This window comes from Ursus arctos, unplaced genomic scaffold (assembly GCF_023065955.2).
Source record: "Ursus arctos isolate Adak ecotype North America unplaced genomic scaffold, UrsArc2.0 scaffold_1, whole genome shotgun sequence".
In the NCBI taxonomy this organism is placed as follows: Eukaryota; Metazoa; Chordata; class Mammalia; order Carnivora; family Ursidae; genus Ursus; species Ursus arctos.
In genome coordinates this window covers 103,116,986-103,144,701 of record NW_026622763.1, presented here as the reverse complement: position 1 = coordinate 103,144,701, position 27,716 = coordinate 103,116,986, and the positions used below count along the sequence as shown (strand labels likewise).

The 27,716-nt window shown below is 47.2% G+C and overlaps 1 protein-coding gene across 1 annotated transcript in view; it reads right to left on the bottom strand.

The window, feature by feature from the left end:
- The window catches only part of TRPM8 (transient receptor potential cation channel subfamily M member 8), a 77,383-nt gene extending 57,861 nt beyond the window's left edge, over positions 1-19,522 (bottom strand). The window contains exons 1-6 of the mRNA XM_026491642.3: positions 19,406-19,522; positions 15,392-15,465; positions 8,804-8,960; positions 7,691-7,868; positions 5,060-5,232; positions 142-316 (exon numbers count right to left, since the gene is read on the bottom strand). Coding sequence (XP_026347427.1) covers positions 142-316; positions 5,060-5,232; positions 7,691-7,868; positions 8,804-8,960; positions 15,392-15,465; positions 19,406-19,522 — 874 coding nt within the window. The remainder of the gene's footprint in view (positions 1-141; positions 317-5,059; positions 5,233-7,690; positions 7,869-8,803; positions 8,961-15,391; positions 15,466-19,405) is intronic.
- Positions 19,523-27,716: the final 8,194 nt, after the last annotated feature.

The window sequence follows — 27,716 nt, the reverse complement described above, 5'->3', positions numbered from 1 at the left end:
AACAGCTCGTCTTTGGCAACAGGACACCTAACTGGGTGGGTTCTCCATGCTTCACTCAATGATTGGTGGCTACTGTGGTTGGTCCTGCTGCTGCCGCTCTTCATACCACGTCTGTCTAAGATCCACGTCCTAAATCCTGACCTTGAATAGTGCGCTCGGAGATGTACTTCTCCAGCTGATTCCGGAGTTTCGCTTCAACTGTAGGATGTCCGTGGCAGCCGTTGTCCACAAGGAGCAAATGGGTGTGATTGTTGTCCAGGATATACAGAGGGTCTCTCTTGAAGTCATCCATTATGTACTGAGCTGAAAAATATCCCTGAAAAGGACAGAGAATCTTGTCTTCAAGATTTATTTGTTGGCCAACGTGCATAACATTTTTATATGTTAATATTAAGGCTAACCCTCCAGGTTCAACTAGATTGATGCCTTGTCCCAGAGTCCTAAGTTCAGAAGGGTCTTAGAGATCTTATAGTGCAGGACTTCATTTTAAATATGAAGAAATGAAGGTTCGAAATGGTTGGGTCGCTTGCCCATTGTCACATAAATGGCCAGTGACTGAGTAAGGATTAGATTCCCAATTCAGTTCTTATTCCATTGCCCTGTGCTCATTTGTATACATTCATTGAAACTGATAGCATTCAAGGAAGTGTGTGTGTATGTGTTTTTATGTGTGTATGTGTGTGTATCCAGACACATACACATATATGTGTGTGTGCATGTATTTTTGTACACATACACATACATACGTAGACATATGTGTGCGTGTGTGTGTCTGGATACAGGTAGGCATTGATACAGACACACATATATTTGTCTGGAATCTATCATACGCCAAGACCTTTGCCAGGGTCTATGAATAAGAAAATGAACAAGATGGGGTCTTTGCCTTTTAGAAGCCCATACTTACAGGACCAGAAAAAGAAACAATTAAACAGATATTTTGTCTTAATACTTAATACCATAGAATAAACAACAGCTGGGGGAGCATAAACAAGGGAGCTCCTGACCCCATGTCCCATTCAAAGGTGTTTAGTTCTTGGAGTATTAGGACTGCATTAAAAGATGTTCAATCTGAATTCTAAGAATACAAGTGAAGTTGAAAATTCAATGAGGACAGGAAGGTTGCTGACTCTATTGATGGCATATATATTCAATCAGAACAAAGGAAGAATGAAAAAAGAAATTCAAATGTTACAGTTCTCTTCTCAAAGTGGTCCTCGCCGAGCCAGGAGCTCTAATCGGGAGAGTCCTGGAAATGATGGATAGGATAATATTGGCAGGGCAGGCATCCAGACAATTACAGAGGAGCCCCACAAACTTTCCTGGAACAATCCTATTGCATTTACACTCTTCCAGGGCACAACACGAATTCCAAAACCTTAACAAGGAAAGAATCACAAAAGGAAAAGCCAAGGACCATACTCTCTCATGAATGAGGATATAAAATCCCTAACATTGGCTAATTAAACCCAGTAGGATTATTAAGGAATAATTAGCATTGTTTCCAGAACTCAGCCCATTAGATTATGATTTAAAGAGAAAAAAATAGCAACCCAACAGATGCAAAAAGACATTTGGTACTCAATGTTCATTCTTGATTTAAAAAATTATAAACTAAAAATAAAAGGATGATGCCTTATGGTACTTTCTTAAAATATATGTTTATGGAAGCTTTCACCAAATCCTATTCATAGTGAAAATACTAGTCTCGTTCCCACCACTATGATACCAGGTATTTTGGATGCCTGTTGGGATACCTGTTATCGTCACTGTTATTTAACATGACTATGGACATTTTAGCCCAGGCATCAAGATAAGCAAAAAATGCAAGGTATAATTAAATGGACGAGTTATGTTCAAAAGTAACACTATTTATCAGTGATACGGTTGCAAACAGAATACCCAGTGAATCTACTGAAAATCTATTAGAACAAACAAACCAAAAAAAAGAATTCATAAAACATATGATTCAAAACAACAAATAAATCCCTTTTTACATAAAAATCGCTTCCAAAATTACATTGAATAAAGACCCTATTCACAATAATAACAAAAATACATAATCTCTGGAAATGACATCAAGAAGAAATATGTAGGTCCTAAGAGGAAAACTGCAAAATTTTCCTCAATGACACAGACTTGCATAAATTGAGAGACATATCCTATCACTGGAAGAAGACTTGATATTACAAAAATTTCAATTTTCCTGCATCAGTTTATAGGTTTTTACATGATCCCACCCAGTGAATGTGAAATTTTATTGTGTTGTTTTCCTTTGTGGTTTGCCTTTGTGCTTATACTTTGACAAAGGGATTTTATTTTATTTTTTTTTAAGATTTTATTTATTCATTCAACAGAGATAGAGACAGCCAGCGAGAGAGGGAACACAAGCAGGGGGAGTGGGAGAGGAAGAAGCAGGCTCATAGCGGAGGAGCCTGATGTGGGGCTCGATCCCACAACGCCGGGATCACGCCCTGAGCCGAAGGCAGACGCTTAACCGCTGTGCCACCCAGGCGCCCCTACAAAGGGATTTTAAAGTTTAATAACAAGAATAAGGAGAGGCATGAACTCTTTTTTTGGGTGCATATGTAATACAACAATACTTTTGACAGTGTAGCCCTGAATCCAGATGAATAAAACTTCAGTGTTTGTGAAACCTGGTATTGTTCCAGGCCAGCTAAATCTGGGTCGTGCAGGAGGCTATCTACTAGAGTGGGGTTTGTAATGAAGCCATGAATAGAAACCACCTGGGAAGATATGGTCGACAAAGTTACTGTGAACAATTACTGGGTTCAACTTATGCAAAAGACCAAGCACTATTTTCCAGGGAAGACAGAAAAGAAACAAAGAAGTTGACCACAAGATCATATGGATTTGCTATGAAACTACTAAGTCACTAGGGATTATCATCGACAGACACATAAAAGGAATAAAAACCAGTGCTATAATTTGGATATCTAAAAAATAATACATACTCATTGTAGGAAACATGGAAAATGCAGAAAAGTACAAGAAAAATTAAAATCATGCTTAATTCCATAACTCAATGATCGTCACCACCAAGATTTTAGTGGACTTATGTCTTTCCTAGGCAAGTAGATGACTTTAGGTAGTTTTCATAATTTTCTATTTGAAACTGCAAATGTTTTTCATACTATCAGAAAATCTTTGGAAATATTACTTTGCACAATTTTCCTTCACGTTTATACAGTGGTCTACCTGAAGGTCCCTCCGTTACTGATATTACTAGATATTTACGCTTATGTTGGTTCTCAATATTATCAGAAAGGCTTTAATAATGTTTGTCTAAATATTAAATTCTCTAGTGATATATTTATAAGTATGGTATAAACAGTCTTCATGCACTTGATACAAATTTTGAAATGGTTTTCCAGAAAGGGTGAAGATTTGTTCTTTCTGTAGCAAATCTATAAGGATCTCATGCTTCTGTATGTGTTGGAGACTACAGACATTTTTAAATTAACACTTCGACTTTCAAAAAATTTTCTGGGTGAAATCATCCAGCCCAGAGCAATTTTGAAGACTTTTATTTCCCTTTAAGCTCATTCACTGATAATTCTTCTGATAGGATTTTCTAATTCTCCTTGTTGAATCAGCTTTTGGAAATTATAGTTTTACAGAAAAAAATACATTTCCATGAGCTTTTCAAATTTATTGACATCCAGTTATATGTCGCATCTGTACAATTTTTCTCAATATTTATTATTATATTTGGTTTCTTAGTTCTATTTATTCCTTAATTAAATTGTTAAAATGATTTCAGAGAACAAAGAATATTTCTATTCTTTCTCTTTTTTATTTTCTAATTAATTTATTTCCGATGGACTATAATTCTTTTCCTCCTTCTCGAGTGTTGTTAGTGGTGCTATTTTTCAAACCTATTAATTTGAGGGTGGTTAAAAGTGGCGGTTAAAAGACCGTGAACTGTGGCTCTGCCACTTACTAGCCATGTGAATAAAGAAAGCTTTTTACTTTCTCTATGACTTAGTTTTCTCATCTGTAATGAGAAGGTAATAATAGCACTTAACTCACTGTTAACTTCATTGTTGTGAAGATTAAATAATGTTAGATATTATTATTGCATTATTTTCTTGATTTTTGCTAATAAAGGTATCGGACTATGCACTTCACTCTGAGTGCAGCTTTGGCCATATATTGTCAGTCCTAACATAATAAGGTTTTCCTTTCCATTGCTTTCTAAGTGATCTGCAATGATATTTTTGAAAATTCATTTTTGACCCAATAGTTATTTAACAAGCTGTTGTTCATTTGTTTCTTTCTTAATTTCCAAGTGTTTGGAACTCTTTATTTAATCTTTACATATTCATTTCACGTTTTACTTGTTGCTAGAGGATGCCACCCGGGAAATACTGAAGTCTTTTGTTGTTGCTGCTCCAATCCAGGGGGGAAAGTACCTACTTTACAGGGTTGCTCTGGTGATTTTATGCATTCATATATGGAATGGGTCCACCACAGCAACGGTGACTAGGCAACACTAAGCCAATGCCCAGGACAAACATGGCTAAGAGACAAACACTGCATTCTTTCCCACTCAGCCTGCCACTGTCCTCAGAATCTTACCCCAGGCCCTTCTCAGCCCTGGACTTGGCATTTGGTGGGAGAGGGTTTTGCCATCCCTGACTGAGTATCTAGAAACAACAATAAAAGCCGCCGTTCACTCTGCGTTCATTAATCCATCCCATGATAATAAAAGGTTATCATTATAAAAACTGAGAGAACTTGCTCTAGACTATATAGCTAGAAAAGCTCCTCACGCCTAGTCTACTCTCTCTGCAAAGCCCTCCTCCTCCCACCCCCATCCTGCTGCCCCCCCGGGGGGGATGCTTGGAAATGTCTCCCCACTCTCCTCTGTCCCTTATACACCTCAAAAATGTGAAAGGGGCACAAAAGGTCAACTTCCCCATGAGCCGGCTCCATCACAGAGCCACAGTGTTCAGGCCAGAGCCCCATGCCCTGGTCTGTCTCCCACGTGACCTCGCAGACCCCCTCCTGCCCCATCCCTCCTCCTGTCCCCTACCTCAGCATCACAATTCCTGACGAGGGTGTCCCTGTTGGAGACCATGCCCCAAGCCGCTATGCCAATGGCTACGATGTTCTCCTCTGAATTCCTGCTGATGGTGTTGTCTCTCACCACCTCCCCGATGTACTTCATCAGGCCATAATGGGTGCCTCCGGTGAGAATCCAGGCACCTGTCAATGAGGGAGGAGAGCGAATGCTCAGCTGGTTCTGAGTAAGGCTCCTGTCCTGTGCTCACAGACCCCTGAAGAAGCCCCCACCGTGTGAGCACCAGGACGCAGCACTGCCAGGCACACCTTACCACGGGCCTTGCCATGGATGCTATAAAGAGAAAGAAGAGGCTCTTTGGAGGCATTTCTAAGAGATGTTGGTTTAAAAAAGATACAGATTCTGGGCCCCACTCTCGATCTAAGTCATCAGATCCTCCAGGGGGTGAAGCCAGGGAATCTGCATCCTTAACCAGCCTTGCAGGTAAATCTTGCTATGGATGATAAGCGCCGGGCGCTAGCTTGCGGGCAAGCTAAGGCGGTGTCGCCATGAAAAGCAGAGCCCTCCGCTGCCAGCCCCCTACCCCGCTGCCATGACCCTGGTGCCTCCAGTGTAGCTTTACTTCATAATTACACACGTTTGCACACCGATATTTAAGGTGTATATCTGATGATCTTCACAATGTCAAGGGCTTTGCACATTTTTTTCAGAAATGAAGTAAAGAAAATAGTTATAAAATATTATTTAGCGTAATAATAGAGTCGAAAGTTGGAAGCGACCCTGATCTAATGCACAACGCAGGCCGGCGTCCAGCCCGAGGATGGTCCCTGGCGTGTCTAGATGAGCTCTGGTGATGGAAGGCTCGAGAGTCTCCGGGCAGCCCTCTCCCCGGGTTGTTAGAAAGTCCCTTTGTTCGCTATTTGTCTCCATTCTGTAACTGTACCACTGTCTTCAGCGATAACGAATGAGTTTAGTCATCTCCTAGATAAAAGTCCTTCCAGTATTTTAAGGTAAATGCAATGTGGTCCTACCCGATTCCTGCAACCATTTCTCACAGGGCATGAATTGCAGACCCTCAGCAGCCGGTCTCCTTTCTCCAGATTGTAATTGTCAACGTCCCCGTTTCACACCAGGCAGGGGGAAGTGAAGCCAACGCCGAGGACATGAGACTGTTAAGATCCTGCGCTAGCCCCTCCCTCCATCTGTCTGCAGGGACTTTTATCCGTCTTGTTCTGTGATACTCCGAGCACTGAAAACAACTCCTGACACACAGTAGGCATTTAGTAAGTATTCTGAATGAACGATGTGTGTTCAGGATTTCGTAGTAAAGAAGCCGAGCAGCTCAGTTGTATAACAAAGTAACCGCCTACCGCGCTCCCTCTGGTGGGTCAGGAAATGGAGAATAAATGGGAACAACATCCAGGCTTCTTGACATTAAAAGAAAACTCTTACCTAAAATAAGACATGTGCGTTTTTCTTAATGAAGTGCTTAAAATATTAGGCTTTGATAAGCTGAACCTAGTCGTAAGTAAACATCAACTCAAATGAAGGGACAGTCTGCAAAAACAATTTGTCTGTATTCTTCAAAGTGTCCTAAAAGACCAAGAAACTCCACAGAGCAAGCCCAGATGAAAAAAAGCTTTTTAGTTTGCTATGACATGAAAAGCTAAATTCAATGGAGTCCACTGAAGAAAAAAAGGGGTGGGTTGTTTGTTTTTTGGTTTTGGGGGGGTGTTTTTTTGTTTGGGGTTTTGTTTTGTTTGGGCTTTTGTTTTGTTTTTGTTTTGCTTAAAAGGACGACGTTGGAATAATTAGCAAAATTAAAATATGGACTGTTTTTTAGATAACAGCATTGGTCCTAACTTGCTCAGGCTTGAAAATTGTACTGGAGTATGTGAGAGAACAGCCCCGTTCTTGAGAGATTCATGCTGACATACTTATGGGCCAAGGGTCCCGATGCCTGCAATTCATTCTCAAATGAGTCCTTAAAAATCATAACATGTGACTGTTTTGGGAACACAATAAGACAGGTGTGGGAAAATGTTAATAATCTGTGATTCTGAGTGAAGAGTGTACAGATGGGCATTATATGGTTCTTTCACCTCCTCTGTAGGTTTGACATTTTTCATAATAACAATTTAAAAGAAAGGCAGCAGTAAGCTGAATATTTCCAGTAACAAAGCCACAGTTACTCGTCTTGATCTCAGTCAATCACTTAGCTGGAGCTTACAATCTGCCAAGCATTATCGCTCTTTCCAAAGGCACATCATTGATCTCAAAATTAAAGAGCAAAGAAATGAAACTTTCCTTTTCGATTCGCCCGAGTATTTTCTGGGTAAAATTTTATATGCAGAAACCACACAATGAAAACCTTAGACGATTCAAGGAAACGAAAGTACCCACAAGGAAGCACCTTGACGCTGATTTTACCTTGTGACCCCTCCCCCAGCCACCACCACCACCAGCCAGAACTCCCCGTGTGTCCATTCATTCAAGCACCTTGCTTTTAAATAGATCGTGATTAGTCGTGTACTTTTAGAGCGTCTAGATTGTGCGCATGAACTGCATTTGGGGACTTGGTTCCGTCTCCGAAGACGACGACGAGGCCCAGTGTCCCCGCCCCGCAGGACCCTGTCCCTGCACCTTTGGACTGCGCGATGTAGATGAGGCGGCTGAAGATCTTGCGCATGCGCGGCTTCAGGGCGAAGTTCTTGGCGCCTCCGGTCACAGAAATGACAAGGTTCGGCGTTTTCAGGTGCCAGTGCTGCGTCAGCAGCTCATAGAGGGTCTCCGCGTCCGTGTCACAGGACAAGCGGATATACTGCGGGGAAGAGGGAAAGTGTCAGGGTCGGCACCTGTCCTCCCAACACCTGCTCCTGTGGGAGGGGCGAGACGCCTGGGCCAGCAGCTAAGGCGGGTCCCCACCGGTCATGGAAGGAAAGCAGCAGGCTGGGGGAGGGGAGAGGGGTGCCACCGACAGGCCATCCCACCCAGCTGGAGAACTCGGGAATTTATCCTAAAGGCCGTGGGGCACCTGTGAGGTGTTTGAAGCAGAGTAGAAACGGGATGGGATTCCACGTTAGGAGCCCTCCGGCGCCAGGGCTGACTGCAGACCGAGGGCCAAGACTCAGGTAGGGGAGCTGTGGGCAGGCAAGAGCTGGTGGTGGCCCGTCCTAGGGCAGGGGCCCTGGCAAGAGACAGCAGTGGGCCACCTTCTGGGGCTGCCAGCACAGGGCTTGGGGATGCGAGGAGTATAGGCCCAGGCTTCCAGCTGCCTGGGGATGGGGCTGCCACGGAGACAGAAGACCCCGGCGCATCTGAGGATACCACTTCCCAGTCACTAAACCTTGTTGTAACACCCGGTGGACAAGCCTGAAATGTAGGTGCGTAGAGGGAAATGTCACCTTCTTCAGGGCCATCTGTATTCTCAAGAAGGCCGTACGCTAAAGTATACGGGACAATGCACAAAGATGTTCACGGGCCTTTTGTAGCAGAGGGGGTCAGCGCAGATGTAGGCGCCTGCTGTGCACTCAGGGAAAGGCCTCTGAGAGGCAGCCGGTCCTGAGCTAAGTTTTCCAGCTGCACGGAATCTAATCACAGCTTTTTGACGTTTACAAGGTTTATCTTTTGTGCCATAGTTTTTGCATTGACTACCCATCTCTCCTGCCTCCACACGAGGAGCCCATTCAAGGTAGCTCGGGGTAGTCCGGGCTGTGTGAGTATATGAATCAGCTGGAGTAGAAAACCTTTGCTCACCTTCCCTTTCTTCCCCAGAGTCTCAAACTGAATGTCCCCAAAGGCATCGGTTGGAAATTCTTTGGTGTGTTTCTTGTAACTCCATTTCTCGTTTGGGTTGGTCTGGGTGCCTTCTATGTGCTGGCTCTGGGCATAGCCACACTTGCACACGTTGTCCCTGAGCGGGATGATATTGACAGGAAGGAACAGAGCTCATTAAGCCGACTTGAATCGTTCGTCACATTTTTAGAATAAACTACACGTCATTAGCTTAAATAAACACAAAAAGAGATCTGACCATCAAGTCTTATTTTCAGACTATATTCATCATCTCAGTGGATTGTTTAAAAGCTATCTTGGTGTTTTATCCCTGTTGTCTCTTGTCTATCCACCAAAAAGCTGGCTCTGTATTGAGAGCTGGGATATGGGAGTGCCTTCGTGGAGACTGTCTCTGCAAACGTAGCCATGGGGTTATTATGGGATTAAGCTGTAGAAATCTGGGGACCATTTACATAGCTTCCCACATGGTTCGTAACACGCAGGAGCCTCGAGTGCCAGCCCTGCTAGTGTGCCCGACCAGTAATGCTCTCCTGAGGTGAGGTGAGCCCTCCTTCCCAGGGACGGTACTCACTGGTGACAGTGGGTCCCCTGGCAGGGATCCAAAGCGATCCAGAGATTAGAGAGACTATGCTGTCCGAACTGAACATCAGCTGCTTGGGAGACTTTCAATCATTTGGGCTAGACAAGGACAAACGGCAAGAAACGAACACGATTTCTTCCCATGAAAAGTGCCACAGAACTAAAATGTATGTGCTTGTTAAGGGACACGTGTGCGTATATGAACTTGGAGGAGGATGAAAAGATAGGCAGTAAGAAGTAAAGGATCAAAAATCTGCTCCGAGGCAGGCCTGGGCTGTGCTCATCGCACCCAGGGATTAGCTGGATGGGACGTCTGCTCTCCAGTTTTGGGGACCTTCTCGGGAACAGTCAGTATGACACCTGGCAGCACAGTGCAGCGCCGAACGAGCCAACCCCTCCCTTCCCCCAGCACAGCCCCGCTCCTCTCGGGGTTGCTGAGAGGGTTGGAAACAACCGCACGCCCTGCATCAAGGCTGTGCCATACGTGCAAATCACAGAGTAGCACAGGCAGTGGCAACAGAAAAGAAGAAAAATGCAGTTTAAAAAAAACTCTAAAAATACCTGCCATGGCTACTTGGCTCCCCCATCCAGAGCTGTGTTGCATCCTGACCATCAGGTCTCCAAAGAGATCAACAAGGGGTGCCTGGGTGGCTCGGTCGGTTGAGCGTCTGCCTTCGGCTCGGGCTGTGGTCCCAGGGTCCTGGGATGGAGCCCCATGGCTGGTTCCCTGCTCAGCGGGGTGTCTGCTTCTCCCTCTGCCCCTCCCCCTGCTCAGTCTGTCTCTCTCAAATAAATAAATAAAATCTTTTTTAAAAAGAGAGACAGATGAACAAGAACCACACTGCTCACCCTTCTCCCGGTTTCTTTCTGTCTGCCCCACCCACTTGGCTCCCCCTAGTCTCTCTCCCACCAGTCTTTGGACAAGAGTCAGAGGTGCTAAGAATTCAAGAGAGCCATGGCTGGTGGAGAAGCAGAAGAACATTCTGTCCCAAGAGGCTGGAGAATAGCAAAGGGAGAGACATATTTGGCCACTGAAATAAGATAGAAGAGAGAGAGAGCAAAGGAATAATGGGGTAAGACAGAGCCACCACCAGTGAGAGGCCAAACATCCTCACCTGCCCAGACAATCCCAGTTTGTACCTGCTGCCCAAACCCGAGTAGGGTCAGAGCCTCCATCACACTTGTCAGTGTTCCATGTCTCAAAACAAAGTATGTAGTCACCCTAACCACCAAGATGCTAGAGAAGATGCCCCCTCTGGCGGACATACACCTGTGACCCGTAGCACACCTGTGCAGTGCACAGCCTGGGTAACTATTTGTGGTGACTCTGAAGCAAGGATTCCCTGGGCAGCCTGGGTCAAATAAGGGCATGCAAGCTGGGAAACTGTTAGGGTTTGCTTCTACCTGGACTCTGTTTATCTTCTCTTCTCTGTTCTTGGTGCGAAGGGCATTCAGATAATATCACCCAAATGATGAAGGCATAGATGAGGGAACGGATACATTGATTAGTCACCTTGTAAATAGTTCGAATCTTCATCGTTCCCCGGCAATTTGTGTAATTTTTTTATTCCTTCTGGAAGGTGGGCTTAAGCATACATAGCTGTTATACAGCTGTCATAGGAAGGGCTATATCCACAAGGTCTTCTTCACGGATGAGCTTATTTGACAGATGGCAAATGTAGAATTCTAAAAACACTCTATGGTCGTAGATCACATTTTCATTTTACGAAATGATAACAGTGGTATGCTTTTCTGTGGCGGCCTCTAAAACTACAATGGAGCAAAAGCTAGTTCGGGGAGGAGGTTTTATGAAAGCTCCAGAAGCAGACAGATTCTAATCGTGGCCGAGACCCTGCTCTCTGGAAGCAGGTGGCCTCACCTGTGTGACATGAGTTAGTCTGCTAGTGGAGATTGTTTCTAGTGCTGGAAGCCCTGGGAAACTGCCAAAGCCACACAATGAAGCCCGTCCATCGTTAGGAATAAGTACATCCTGGCAGGAATCTTCCTCCTGAGGGTGAGGCTGTGAATGATACATAGTGTGGGTTCCTGCTGGAGGGTACACATGTGACATGGACCCCCGTGAGGCTGTCCCTGCTCTACGATCCCATCTACACGGCTGAATGGAGACAAGCCTTTTCTGGGGTTCTGCGTGGCATTACTGTTTTCTTATAGTGAATCAGCCCTTTCAGGCGAAGCTGGCTTGAGTTCCTTGTAACTCAAAGTCTCAGTTACCAAAGAGTATGGAAATGATCTGTGTTCAAAATACATCAGACTTTCAGTATATTCCAGGGCTATAAATACTGAGGTAAAGCCTGGATCCCAAATCCCACCTTTAGCAGGAATCTCACATCCTTTCTGGAAGAGTATTCAGGACATCACACAGTTTGGCCAAGAAAAGAAAGGCAAGCAGAATTGATCTCGACTTCCTCAGTCCTTTCTCTTACTCGGTGCCTTACTTGGGGTACTTATTCAGCTCTCTTACTGAGCCAAGGCTGCTCCCCAGTCGTCTCAGAGTCCCCCCTACTAGGGTCCAAGTTGGCTTCCTCTCCTCTCTCTTTAGCTGTTACCATCTTGCTACCCACTGGGGTCTGTCCACACCCACCAAAGCTCATTGCGGGATGCGGAAGAGAAGTCTCTGCCCCACCTGTCCTTGCTATAACTGAAGATAGACTCTTAAGCCCCTTTCCCTTCTAAGGGTAGGGGTGGGGTGTGCCTCAGGTGACCTGGCTGAAGGAGTTGTCTGGCTCCATCTTGATGGTCTGAGGCTGGTAGCCCTTTAAGCACCAATTTGCGTGAATTGGTTTACAAATGGAGAGGAAGTCAGGAAGGCACTAGGAGTGCAGATACCTACGGGAGGGATAGGGGTGACAGAAAAGAGAGATGGAGCAGACAGAAGGACATCAGGACCCTCTCAGATCATATCTGAGTCTTACAGAGCTACACTGTCAATAAGGTAGCCCCGAGCCACAGGTGGCAATGTCATTTTATGTTTAAATTAGTTAAAATTAAAATTGCATACATTCAATTCCTTGACTGTACCAGCCACATTTCGAATGCTCAACAGCCACCTGTGGCTAGTGACTCTCGTATTGGACAGTGCAGACAGAGTACTTCCATCATGGCAGAAAGTTCCATTGCACAGAGCAGCTAGGGAGAAAGTAGAGTCCTCTCTATTTCCACCTACATGCATGCAGCATGGCCAAGGCAGTGAGAACAGAAGAGAACAAACCCAGATCAGGGCTTACAGCCTCAGAAGTGCCAGAACTCAGCCCCTAAGCTGGGCAGCAATGTTTCAGAGGGCCCTCGACAGTAGGGGCAGTGGTTGGGCGTCACTCTCCAATGACTACTCAAGAAACAGACAGCCACAAGGGGTAGAGCGGAGAGACTTGAGCTCTCTGGGCCTCCCACATACAAGCAACCCCAGGGATTCTCTAGGGAGACTTGGACAGCCTATGTCAGCTTGTGTGGCAAGCAAGCAAATTCAGGGTATCAGGGTATCAATATTATGAGTCACTTCCTTTGATTTCCTTGTCCAATGGGTAATTTGGATGACACGGAGGATTCCTCCCACCTATGGAGAGATAACAGTACTAAATGTGGGGAATTTCAAAGACTATAGAGTCCTGACCCTGGTCTATAACCTTGTGCCCTTCTAGAAGGGAACCAGAAGACCCTGAGGGGTTCCTGTCCTCTGCCTGCGTTGTTGAAGATGGGGGCTGCTCACCACATCTCCCTTTGTTTTGGGCCAGACCCAAGCTATAATCAGGCACGTTAAGGCGGACAGCTATAGGTTCCCTACCTTGCATCTGTCTCCTGTTCTGCCGGCAGGAACACCCAATTTGCCTTTGAGGAATCCTTCCGTTCCACACGGGGTCCCCGTGGACACAATAACCAGGCCCGGCCAGTCAACACATCCTACTCCCCAGCCCCAGGGCTGAGTTTAGAGGCGTGCACATGGCCCACTAAGGCCAAGAAGAGCCAGGAACATCGCTCCAGAATTTTTGGAGGATTTGCTAAGAATGAGGCCCTCTTCCCCCCACTGGTAAAGTGGTAAACTGATACTGTGTCAGATATGGTGACCACTTTGCCACCACTTGTGAAGAGCCTGCCCACCCAGAGGACAACAGAAATGACAGGTGGGAAGAGACAAGCTCTGTGCCATCAAGCCCTGGCTCTGGTTGTGCTTTCCAGGCAGAAGCTCCCATTATACCCCTTTCACTTAAACCAGTTAGACTGGATTTCTGCACCCAAGAAATTGCTGCTGAATACAGTCTGCCTGAGGCACTGTCGTTCTTAGAAAGGGTGGGGGCAGGAGATAAAAAGAACACACAAGCTAGGAATCAGAAAACCTGGGTCCAGTCCCTCCTCCATCTCCCACCGGCAGTGTGACCTTGGGTAAATACTGAACTCTTGGGGCTCACATGCCTTGTCTGTCAAATGACAAGAACAGCTGCCTTGGGGCACCTGGGTGGCTCAGTTGGTTAAATGTCTGCCTTCAGCCCAGATTGTGATCTCAGGGTCCTGGGATCAAGCCCCGCATCAGGCTCCCTGCTCAGCGGGGAGCACGCTTCTCCCTTTCCTTCTGCCCCTCCCCCCGCTCGTGCACACACACTCTCTTTCTCTCTCAAATAAATAAATAAACAAATTTTTTTTTTTTTTTTTTAAGGAGCAGCTACCTTGCAAAGGGGGTGGTTGTAGAATTAGCAATCAGGTGTATAAGTCCCCATGACACAGCAGATACTCAATAAATAGCTGTGGAGTGAATGAATGAATCCAAACTGTATTTTCTCCCAAACAACAGATTAACAGCAAAGGCTCTCAGTGAACCCATTTAGGGAATAAACAGCTGACTCATGAAGTTTGTACTCGGTCACAATGACTCATGATGAGTAAGTTTACACCAGTGACAAAGTAGAGATTCTTCATTTTTCTGATTCATTTTCTAATTCACACGTCGCAAGCAAATGCATTTCTTAAGGCCCTTTCATGCTCTAAGGCACTACGGTAGGTATTTAATGTGTTACTGCATTGAATTCCTACCACCACCCGTGAGGTGTATACTCTGCTAGCGTTTTAGCATCAGAGAGTTCCGTTCAGAAGAAAAGAATAATTGGCTCAAGGTCTTGCAGCGAGCAGGCGGCCGAGCCAAGGTTGGGTCCGGGGCTGGTTCTAACACGCCTGCTCTTGCTTGCTCTTCCATCCTTCCTCTGTTGCCTGCCTCCGCTCAGCGGAAGGTCAGTGCTTTAATTATAAACTACAGCAGCGACTATCCAACCAATTACTAGCTAGATCCTTTCTTCTCTCAGCCCCAGGCAACAGAGGAAAGGCAGAGCGGCAGGATGAGAGGGGGGTAGCACTAAAATTATCTCTTTGGGTCCAGGCGCATCTTCTATGGGAAAGATCAGCAGTCGGTCCATTCACTCACACGCTCATTAGCTGACACTCATGGAACACCCCCTGCGTGTCCAGCTGCTGGGGGCTGCTCCCCGTAGCTTTTGAAACCCAGCCTGGATGCTCCAGAACACTTGAGACTCAGAGTAGATGAACACCCGACTGGATGGAAAGGCCCAAAGTCAACAGCCTAACAGAGGAGCCGGATTGCCACACGCATGCTCACGGTAGGGGTCATCCACCAACCACTGTGACACCACTACCGTCCTTGCTGCCCACTCAGGGGGGCTCCCAGGCTCATGGGAGCACCGAGCGGGGCGACAGCCTCTCTTGGAGCCTCTACCAACTATTGCCAAAGCTAAAAATATAAAACGAAATGATACCGCTCTAGGGACGCGCTCTAGCGACCAAGTCCAAGCTACTTGCCAAATTCTTCCTGCTCACACACCATTTCTGAGAATTGCAAGATGAAAACAACTTTAATAATGAACTAGTGAACATTCGTTTGTTTGTTGTAATGGTTGTTAATAATTTATCTTCCAACGTGGAAGCAAAAACGGAGGGAAAATCGTTGCTTACGTGGCCTTGGAATCTTTGGTAAAGAAGACACACTCCCGTTTCTTAAAATTTGCTTGAATAAAATTCACCAGGTCCTTTGGAGAAAGAACATAGGACAACATATCACTAATTTATTCTCGCACACTGCGTCATTAATGAATACTAAATATGATTACACCTTCTTCAAAGGTTTCAAGAATTTCCCACATATTCATAGCACCAGCATCCGTTCATGCTTTTAGAGTCCCACAACAGCTTTTAAAAGAGGCTTACATTTAAATTTTTATAACTAAATGCAATTTTTTCTACAAATTAACTTGGCGTTATCTTGTAATAAATGTCATGATACACATACGAATTATGTTTTTCTGTCTCTAGGACTACCAAGGGAATGTAAGCATTTGTTGATAGTTTAGCATAAATAATGTATCAAGGCAGATACTCTTTCCTCTTACACTTGCTTTTCAAAAGAAGACCTATTCCAAAGACTCCTTCGAGGGTTATGTTTGCTCCCCCAGGACAAGGTGGTAAGGCATATCCAGAACCTCGTTCTGATAAACAACCACAAGTTTCTATACACCAAAGGCTTCCCTTCAGATGCAAAAGCAAACTATTTGGAAAGAGATGAAGAGTACATTGAAAAAAAACTACACTCCTCAAGTGGGAGAATATACTTGCAATACACAGTAATCGTCACAGGATTGGTGGAGAGACTCTCTGAAATCGCTAACCTGGGACAGACAACCGAAGGGGAACATGACAAAAGGCATGAGCGTGCATCGAATAAAAGAGGACACAAAAACACCCCACAAATGTGTGAAGAGAGGCTCAGCCTCACCGGTAACGAAGCAAGCGTGAAGGCAAAGCACAGCAACGTCCCATGGCAAACCCTCCGGGCTGGAAAAATCAAAAAGGCAGGTGACACCAAATAAGAGGAGGGGGGGGGAGCCCTCGCGCCCGCTAGGGGTGGGTGAGTAAACTGGTACAACCACTCTGGAAAATCATCGACCACGGCCAGCGAAGTTATCCCCCTAGAAATCATCTCCCATGGAGAGAGAGGTAGGTCTGTCCCATCAACAGCCTGCAAGCTCAGGAGGCCTGGCAAGGGGTTGTCAGCCTCACGGGGATGCCTTGCCCTGGGGAGGTGGGGCTGGCAGCCCAGATCCCCCTCCCTCAGGCCACTGGGTTCTCCAACAACTTCATGCAGGTTTGGCCTCCCGGGTCAGGCCACTGGTACCAAAGCCAGCCTTGCCTCCCTGTCCCCGACAGCGAGGCTTCCACCAGCTGAGCCCCACAAAAGCAGGGGGCAGGCAGTCTCCAGGAATGAAGTCCACGGTGCACTCAGCAGTCAGCCCCCTGCTGCCCGCCCCCCTTCATTTCCAGACATCAGAGAAACAGGGACCACACGCCTCCTCTTCCTGGCCCTTCGAACAAACGTGATCCCGTAAGTCCTGTGTCTTAAACCCAGACCCCATGAGGGATAGGTGTCTACCTTCACCCACACGGCTTCACCCCAAGAACGTTTCCCAGCGAACCCCAGCTCACACATCCAGAAATGTTCACATGGCATTACTCCTAACAGCAAAGCCCTAAACCCCAAATGCTCCCCTCAGGCTGGGTAGACGTGCCCAGGACGGAGCGCTGAACAGCGGTGAAACGGCTCAGCAGTGGTGACGACTACCAACACGGAAGAGTCTCGAAAACATGGTGAGGAATGACAACAAAACTCCCAAAGAATACTTGTAGAATTCCATGTGTATCAAAAGCAGATAAAAGTACACAACATGAGGGCTGGGTGGCTCAGTAGGTCGGCAGGTAAAGCGTCTGCCTTCGGTTCAGGTCATGATTCCAGGGTCCTGGGATCGAGCCCCGTGTGTCGGGCTCCAGGGAGCCTGCTTCTCCCTCTCCCTCTGCTCCTTCCCCCTGCTCCTGCTCTCTCTCTTTCAAATAAATAAATAAAATCTTTTAAAAAAGGAAACAATATATTGTTTGGGGATATATATATATGTATATTATTTGGGAGATGGGCAAAGTCAAATAATATATATTATTATATATACATATCCACATATATAGTCAAATAATAAACTTATAAACAAAAGCAAGGAATGGGTAACACAAAATGCAGGCTTTCGGTCACCTCTGGCAGGAGGGAGGGGACGACATGGGGGGGCACGTGGCGCCTTCTGACATCCTGGTGGTATCCTGTTCCTTAAACTGGTGGTGGGTGCAAAAGTGTTCGTTTTATTTTTCTTCCTTAAGCTGGAAATTTACACTTGGACATTCTCTTCCACACACAATAAAAATATGGAAAGCAACCACACTTTCTACACTCAGCTGAATGCAAAAATTTTGAAAGCCTATGATGCCCTTTCTCCCTGGTAATATTTTCTAATGTCTTAACTAATTTTAAGTCTAGTTAACCAAATGAAGAGAACTCAACAGACGTCTAGGTCTATGAGGTCAGTGATCGCGGAAGAGCGGTGGTGTAAGCGCTGCTTTGTGGCTAAAAATTCCCTCTGAAAATGCACTTTGCAGAGGTGTGTGTTCTTGCGGGGGGGGGGCTGCAAACAGGACCCCCTGGAACTGAGGCGTCTTGGGCGGTCTCAGAACTTCTACCCGGGGACGGCCAGCACCTCTGAGGCCGTGAGCAGGAAATCCATACAGAAATCTTTTGGGAGCCATGGAGTGTGGCAAGAGAAAGAGTCAGCCTTTGCCCATCTCCCAGGGGCATCACAGCCCGAGTCCAAGAGCGAGACGAGAAAGTGCCTTTCCCGCCTTCCTTGCTTTAGGCTGGAGGAGAGGCCCCACTGTCTTTGCCCATCATTTGTGTCCTGCAGGGCCAGGGCTAAGGTGAGACCAGGTATAAAATCTAAGGATGCATCTGTGTTGGGAGCAGCCTTACATACGCAGTATGGGGTCCCTTTGCCCCCTTGTTTGTTGCCTTAGGGCTCACTGATAGATCGCAAAGCCAGCCCCATGTAACCACCAGCAAGACCTAAACACTGACACGCCCAGCACCCCTCCCAATCCCTCCTCCGGCCTCGTCCCCACAGCGAGCCACCATGCTGACTTCCAACACCGCAGCCGAGGGGGGCCCTTGGTATTAGACTGGATGCTATCTTTATTTCCTGACAAGCGAACAGATTGGATCTGCCCGCAGGGTGGGTGGGCACGAAGCCAGTGGGACGTGCCCAAGCAGCAGCGCAGCGGACAGGGCCGGGAGGCGGTGCCACAGAAGGGAGAGGGCCCCTGCTGGCCCCCACGAAGCACGACTGGCCGGTCCCCACGTCTGCAGGGCAGCGTGGGCGCTGGCTTGGAACGGGAGACACGGGTGCCCAGGAGAACAGTTAGAAGCTGTTGCAAGAACAAATGAGGCCAAAACCGAGACCCAGCCGTAGAGTTAAAGAGGACTTAGATTCAAGACTCATTTGCAGCGAACCCGCTGGACTGGAAGCAAGAACACCAAGCACTAAGCAGGAAAAGGAGTCTTAACAGCTCAGTATTGTAAATTGCATGAGCGCCAGTTAACAAAGGCACCATTAACAACGTGCTGGCCCCCAGGAAGCACGACTGGCCCGTCCCCACGACTGCAGGGCAACATGGGCACTGGCTTGGAACAGAGACAAAGGTGCCCAGGAGAACAGTTAGAAGCTGTTGCAAGAACAAATGAGGACCCAAACCGAGACCCAGCCATAGAGTTAAAGAGGACTTGGATTCAAGACTCATTTGCAGCAAGCCCGCCGGACTGGAAGCAAGAACACCAAGCACTAAGCAGGAAACCGAGTGTTAACAGCTCAGTATTGTAAATTGCATGAGCGCCAGTTAACAAAGGCATCATGTAACAACGTATCAAGTTTACAACGTTTAAAAAACAACACAGAAGAGAAAATGCTTTCATAAGTGACCAAAACAACCCACAGAACAAAACACTATACAGTGAGGGACGATCTTTTTAAAGCGGCAGTGTGGGTGCCCAAATAACATCATGGCCAAAGCGTTGCCATGTGACGTGATGGCCCGCCGCGGACTCACGCTTTCGCTGTAGGACACGTCTGTGCTCCGAGACATGCTGGAGTACAGGGTCCGGGTGCTGTCCAGCGTGCCGTTCCTTCGGTTTCTCATGCTGAGCCTGGCCCCCTCGAAGGACATCTTGTCTGTGGAGAATGGGGTGGGGCAGGGGGTTAGTTTGAGCTGCAAACAGTAAAAGGGCTTCACAGAAAGCCTTGTCTCCGTGCCCTCTGTCCCCACCACCCCCTGCTCCGACCCAGGACCCCCACCACTAACTGCACCCCTGCCCTGCTCTTCTGGCCTCGCCCCTCCTCATCCTCTGGGAGCTGCTTGAGTTCCTGTCCTTACAGCACCGGTCCCGGCCCCTCCAGGAGCCCCTCTCCGCAGCGGGGTCCCGCATCACAGACCACCACACTTCAGGGGTTCGCAATAGCTCCTGCCAACTTAAGGGATTTAGGGTAAAGGGAACGTAAAGAACAAACCCTAACAATGGCTTGTGTCAGCTGGAGGAAGGGGCCAGACTGTGAGAAGGATCCTGGCCCTGATCCACCCCGTGGTGGCAGGGCCGAGGGCCTGGGTGTCCAGGTCGCCCTGAGACTCGGAGCCGACACTTGGGCCCCAGGGACACCGGGCAATTCCCTGTCAGGCCGTTAGCCCGAGAGACACAGAGGCCCCAACCACCACGGGGAGGCTTCTCAGGATGCCCCTGCTCCCCTGATGCCCAGACCCTCCCATCCCAACCTGCAGGGGCGCGCTCCGACTGTCAGCCCAGTGGGGCTGCAGACAAAAACCACCAGTGACTACTGGTTGTCTGGCAGACGCAGCAGACACAACATTTCTAGAACGAAAGCATCATCCTTCCCGGTCTCCCTGAGTCTCCTCCTCTGACACCAAGCTCCCCCAGTTACCCGTGACAGCCCTCCAGTCACGCCACGTCCAAGAGCCAGTCCCCCCTCTTTCCAGTGGCCCCCGGGGTCCCACCCTCTGTCTGGAACCCTCTTCCGCACACCCCCTGTCTGCTCATCTCCTGCTCCTCCTCCAGGCCTCACGTGTGCAACACTTCTCTGGGGAGGTGCTCCGTGACCACCCCCCCGCCCCCGGCAGGCATGTACAGTCACTGGTCCTGCAGCACCTCCCCCCTCCACCAGCCGTGGAAGCCCTGATTTGTTGAAGGATCTGTTCGGCCTCTGGCCCAGAGCTCTCTTGTTCGGCACCATAGTCCCAGGTCCGGCAAGGTGTGCAGAGTAAATCTGTACACATATTTATTGAGTGAATGATTTTTTTTTTATTGAGTGAATAATTTAAACAAATAAATAACACTCCTCCCAAACCCTAAATCCTCTTCCGGCTTTCAAACCGCTTCCACATAGCCTCCCATAACCCCTAGGAAGGGCCTAGACCCGCCGCTCAGCCACAGGTTCCTGACCCTCAACCCAGGGAGCCTGACTTCTCAGTGGGACTGCCCCTCCCAGGCAGCCTCAAAACTCTCCCACTCCACAGGGACTAGAAGCTTCTTTGAAACCCACTCAGAGCAGCTGGTACAGGCTGTTTAAAACAACGAGTGCTTCTTTTACTTCTCTCCCCAGACATTTCAAAGAGAGGCTCCTAGTATTAATTGGTACTTTACATACATTATTGTAAAACCACAGATCAATCCTGCAAGGTATTTACTGTGATCCCCATACAGCAAATTGCAGCCAAGCAGGGCACCAAGGGTCAGGAAATGATTTCATTTGCCTCACAATGAAAAACTGCTTTCTTTGCTGCAATGGGAAAAGGTGTATTTTTGCTTTTTAGTCACACTTCAAAAGAGAATAGGCAAGTCACATGAGATGTGAAGTGAGCTGCCCTGTTCTGACACGTCAGGTGCCTACATCAGGTATTCGTTTCCAATGGCTTTTCTGAGCCCAGCTGATGTCAGGTGGATTGATGATGAGTTTGGGCCTGCTTTAGGATGTCTTACATCACAGGGGCTGCGGGCCTTCATCTGCCACCTGGACGTGGTCAGGAGTTAAGGCACGGGTGAGAGAGGAGCCGGGGCATTAGGGGAAGGGACAGAGGACCGAGGGCCATGGGCAAAGTTCAGAAGAGGCCACAGAGGAAGGCCTGGAGTGAGAAAGGAGAAGATCCACAGCCCCCCTCCCCAGGGAACCTTGGAAAGGGCAGGTAAATTGGATAGGACCATGGCCAGAAGGGGAGGAAGGAGTGGAAGTCACACCAGGTAGGGGCACCTGGGTGGCTCAGTCAGTGGGGTGTCCTACTCGGGTTCTGCTCAAGTCCCGGGATCGAGCCTCGCATTGCACTCTGCACTCACAGGGAGTCTGCTTGAAATTCTCTCTCTCTCCCTCTCCCTCTGCCCCTCCCCTCGCGTGCTCTCTCTCGAATGAATAAATCTTTAAAGAAAAAAAAAAGAATGTCACACTAGGAAGAAACCAGTTAATGCGTCCTGTGCTAAGAAAAAGTAACAAAGTCGTCCCACCAGGCGGAACAATACAAAACCCGGTAGAAAAGTAGGCTGGGGGGGCGCCTGGGTGGCACAGCAGTTAAGCGTCTGCCTTCGGCTCAGGGCGTGATCCCGGCGTTATGGGATCGAGCCGCACATCAGGCTCCTCCGCTATGAGCCTGCTTCTTCCTCTCCCACTCCCCCTGCTTGTGTTCCCTCTCTCGCTGGCTGTCTCTATCTCTGTCAAATAAATAAATAAAATCTTTAAAAAAAAAAAAAAAAAAAAAAAAGTAGGCTGGGGGCTAAAATCCAAATCCACCTTAGAGAGAACACGGATCACTAATAAACGCAAAAACAGACTAAGCCTCCCTTGTCATCAAAGCCCAACAACAGTGAAACACCGAGAGCATGTATTTTCAGATGATTGCGTTTGATGCTGGGAAGAGGGCGATGAGACAGATGACTGGGTGGGTGGAAACCATCTTACTGCCTGCAAAGCAACTGGGCCATGATGTAGCAAGCACTTCAATACTGTTGACCGTGAACTGGCTTTCGAGACCCTAAATAAAACAAATAGTCAGAAACACACAAAAAATTGTACTGACGAGCTATTCATTGCAGAGTTATTTCTTAATAGGGACAATTGGAAACAACCTAAATTTCCATTAATAGAACATTCCACCCAAAAGAAATAAAAGGGTGGTGACATTAGGAGGGTGTCATTCAATGGCTGGAGAAATTATTAGGACGTGTTTCAAGTAGGAAAAGAAAAAGCAGAAGGCAGGAAATCCACAGGAAAGGCAGCTCCAGCTGCAGGGAAGGTAAGTGCCTCGTGGATAATGTGAAGAACGCACCCGGGAGTAAATACACCAAAATGCTAACCACCTTGTACTAACGTAGGGGGTGGGATGGTGAGTAATTCCTTTTTTTTTTTTTTTACTTTTTATATTTACCAAAATTAAATGCATTGCTTGTGTAATCTGGAAAATATACTTAATAAACAGGATAAGCACCTAGAGGCTGGGCAAGAGGAAGAGAACCAGTGACCATGGCAATGGGATTTCAGCGATGGGGGTTGAGAAAGTGTGTAGACAACCGGTGTGGACAACCAGTGTGGACCTCGCCTCCACAGGAGCAAATGGGAGGAGGGGCCGACAGCTGATTTGTTGGGTCCTGTTTCAATCTTGCAAGAAGAAAACTAGCAGGCAGGAGGAGATAAAAGCACAGGGCAGATGTGACACTTGTAAGAATAAGAGAGCGTGGAGCAGAAGGGCTTTGTGGGGCAGGCAGATCCCCCCTAAAGTCATCGATCGAAGATAGAGAACCAATTGAAGATCAAAAAGAAAAGAAAGCCAACAATAACATAATAAATACTGATAATAAACTTTGATGGTTTTTCCCTCTCCCGTCATATTGTCTGAAATCCTTCCTGGACAAGGAGCCGATTGATTGATGTTCCTACACCACCTGGTCCTACCTGGTCTACCTGACTCTGACTCCAGAGAAAAAATGGGGACAACACATAAGTGTTCAGGGCCTCACTCAACAGCCAAGTCTTAAGTGTGGTTTTAAAAGGGAGTTTTGGGGTCTGGGTGGCTCAGTCAGTTGAACAACCAACTCTTGATTTCAGCTCAGGTCATGATCTCAGGGTCGTGAGATGGAGCCTTGTGTTGGGCTCTGCACTGGGCGAGGAACCTGCTTGGGATTCTCTCTCTCCCTCTACCCTTTCCCCCACTCTTGCTCTCTAAAAATAAATAAATAAATCTTTTTTAAAAATCAAAAATAAAAAAAAGGGGGGTCCTCAAGGGGCACCTGGGTGGCTCAGTCAGTTAAGCCTCTGGCTTTTAGCTTCAGCTCAGGTCATGATCTCAGAATCACGAGTTCGAGCCCTGCGTTGGGCTCCTCACTCAGTGGGGAGTCTGCTGAAGTTTCTCTCCCTCTCCTGCTCCTCCCCTCCACGTGCTCTCTTTCGTTCTCGCTCTCTCTCAAAAACATCCTAAAAAAATAATTTAAAAATTTAAAAAGTAAAAGGGGGTCTTCAAGCCTCCCTGCTGAGAGGGGCTCAGGGACCCCTTCCCACATCAGTGGGCGCAGTCCTGTCTTCATCACATTCGTGTGCCCAAGGTCCTAGAAGGTGCCTTCTGAGGAAAGGTTTTGGCTTCCAAAGAGCAGCCCGAAACATCTTCTCTAGAGCTTAGGTCTGCTCTGCACACCTGCTCCGTTCACCCCCCTGCACAGGCAGATGGGGGACGCCTGTAGCCTCAGTCTCTCGGAATGGATAAGAGAGCCACACTACTGCCCTTGAGGAAGAATAAGTTTATAGATGGTCTACCAGTCTCCAAAGGTGGTGGATTTATTCATGACAACCCCAACAATCAGGAGTTGGAACTTCACACACAACTCGGGAAACATGATTGCGTAACTTCAAAACTGTAACGCGATGTAACACGATACAGCATTCAATAGCCGCCATCTGTAAGTATACGGTCTTGAAGCCTCTCTGGAGCTACTACTGGGATAGTGCTGCTTTCTGTGCATCAGATTGGCAGTATTTGACATTCGCATGAAAGAGGCACTGGCATTCCACCCATTTGGAAGGCGCTGGAGTAATGATGCTTAGAAGTACCAGCTTCAGGTCTAGGACCATCCCCTTATTTTATCTTTAACTCTGAGTGTATTTCTCTAAACTAATAGAACTCTCCGCTAAAAGTTGGAAAACCAAATCAAGAAAATGACAGTCTGTGGTGTGGGTGGACCTCCCCTGATAGAATCGACCAGTAAGTTGGTGGGAATGCAGGCTGGGGCAGCCACTCTGGAAAACAGTATGGCGGTTCCTCAGGAAGTTAAAAATAGAGCAATCCTATCTCCCAGCAATTACACTACTAGGTTTTTATTTGAAGGATCCAAACATAGTGACTCAAAGGGGTACATGTACCCCAATGTTTATAGCAACAATGTCCACAATCCCCAAAGTATGGAAAGAGCCCAGATGTCCATCGACAGATGAATGGATAAAGAAGAGAGGGTATACGTACACAATGGAATATTACTCAACCATCAAAAAGAATGAAATCTCGCCATTTGCAACAACATGGATGGAACTAGAGGGTATTATGCTAAGTGAAATCAGTCAGTCAGAGATAGACAAATACAATATAATCTCACTCACTTGTGGAATTTAAGAAACAAAACAGATGAACACAGGGGAAGGGAAGGAAAAATAAAATAAGATAAAAACAGAGAGGGAGGCAAACCATAAGGGACTCTTAACTCTAGGAAACAAACTGAAGGTTGCTGGAGGGGAGGTAGATGGGGGGATGGGGTAACTGGGTGATGGGCATTAAGGAGGTACGTGATTAGCACTGGGTGTTGTATACAACTGATGAATCACTGAATTCTACCCCTGAAACACAGTATACGTTAATTAAATTGAATTTAAATAAAATATTTTAAAAAGAGGAATCCTCCAGTAAAGTGATAGCAAGAGCGCCCCACATGTTTAATATCATATTTGAAGAGGATAATTTCACGTCACACATACTCAATCCACTGTGCAGTTCTCAAAAATCACGGAGTCGGTGAACACATCAAGAAAGTTCAAACATCACACCACGGGCCAGGGAGTCCAACGTTCAGGCAAAACCAAAAGACTTGTCCAAATACTTGCTTTTAATAATGAAAACTTCAATGTCAAGAGGAATGCAAATCGACACACAGAGAGCTGTCTGTTTATATGACCTAACTGGGAGGAAAAGACGACTGTGTGGTAGAAAACAACAACACGACAGCAAGGGCTTGAGGTCCGGAGAGCCCCTCCGACCAGCAGCGTCACCCTGTCCGTGGTAACCGTCACATAGGATGAGCCCACAGCAGCTCGTGACAGCGGGGTGACATCAACGTCAGCACTCCTGTCCTCACTACCACTCCTAGAGTGGGGACTCCATAAGAAGAGCAAACAAGGTGTCTCGGGAAAAGCCAAGTGGCAGAAAAGATTCCTGACACCTAAGCCTCTCCACCTTCTCCCCTGCCTCGCCCACCAGGGAAACCCATTCCATCTGCTCAGCTCCTGGGGCCGAGTGGAGTGAAAATGGGGGGTAGCCTAGAAACACTGAAAAGATTTACATTCAAAAGGACCCAGAGACAGTCACAGGAGAACAGAGGTGGAGAAACAGGAGGAGGAGGAGAGAGATGGTAGGGGTGTGTGAGGAGAGCCGGGCACGCAGGCTGAGCGGGGCAAAGGCTGCCACGGTGAATAAGGTCAATGTCAGTTTCCTGGTTTGGGTATTACGCTAAAGCTCTGTGGGGTGTCACCAGTGGGGGAAACGGGTGAAGGGTGCATGGGACCTCTCCTACTAGTTTCCCACCTCCTATGAATCTATCATTATTTCCAAATAATAATTTAAGAGGAAAATAACTCCTGTGTAAAAAGGACACCGGGCCACATGGCGGGGGACATCCTAGACGGAACCGATGTCGCCTACACCACCAACCTGTGTGCCTGTTCCCTGCAAAGTTCTGAAGGCAAGTGGAAGGTACAACAGTCATGTCAACCTCAGGGGAAGGGAGCCCATGGTCGGCCAAGGGATGGGCCCAGGGCACAGATACCTGAGAGACTGGCCAGATTTAGGACTTACTTGTTTACCTGTGTATGAGGTTTGCTTTCATGTTTTTATCTATATCTCAATTCTTTTCATTTATGGTCCTTACTCTCAAAGACCGTGGAGGGGTCTGATGAAATTAATGGAAGCCTACTACCTTGCTATGGAGATTTCCTTGGTAAAAATTAAAGCCAGAATGGACTCTGGATTGCTCTGCACATTTTCACAATTTCATAATAAGGTTGTGGAGATACTGACTCCCACGCACATCAGAAGGGACCGCAGTTCCAACCTAAAGACGGACAGCATCTCCAGTTTCCCTCCCGGAGAAACACATGTTCTCTGCACACACTGAATTTGCTGGGCCCCCCACAGTGCTCCCCAGCTCTGGGGTGGCCCACAGACCCTGCATCTCTAACAAGTTCCCAGGTGTGGCTGGTACTGCAGGTCGGGAGACCCCTATTTAGAGAACCACGGGGCTCACCCAGGACTCTGCCAATAGCACCAATGACCTTCTCATCCCAGCTGCAATCCCAGCTCTTCAGAACTTGTAATTGGATCTCTTTTATAAACACAAAGCACGTGGGGCGCCTGGGTGGCACAGCGGTTAAGCGTCTGCCTTCGGCTCAGGGCGTGATCCCAGCGTTACCGGATCGAGCCCCACGTCAAGCTCCTCCACTGTGAGCCTGCTTCTTCCTCTCCCACTCCCCCTGCTTGTGTTCCCTCTCTCGCTGGCTGTCTCTATCTCTGTCAAACAAATAAAATCTTGAAAAAAAAAAAAAAAAACACAAAGCACGTAACTGGGATGATTCAGAGACCAGATCATGTCAGCGTGGGCTTAGTGCCCTTCTGTGGTCATAGCTTGAACTTACGGACAGTACAGTTCGTCCTGCGAGCCCATGAAACACATTTCAGCGGGCCATGAACGGCGCCCTAACACCAGGAGTGAATAAAGGCCATGTCTCATGTAATGCCTCTTATGTTCCAGGTACTATACTCAGCTCTTCACATTTATCAACCCTCAGCCCTCCCGTGAATTATATGATTGTTATTTCCCCACTTAAATGGATGAAGAAACTAAGGCACAGAAAGGTTAAACAACTTCCCCAAAGTCACACAGCAAATCAGTAGACGATACAGGACTCAAACTCAAACAGGCTGGTCTGAGAGCCCAATTCTTAAAACTTAAGCTGTCAATTTAATAAGTAGCTATTGCGTGCTACTTTAATACCTCTTTGGGAAGAGACAGATTGTCATTTATACTATATTAATACACCATTAAAATTTAAATCAA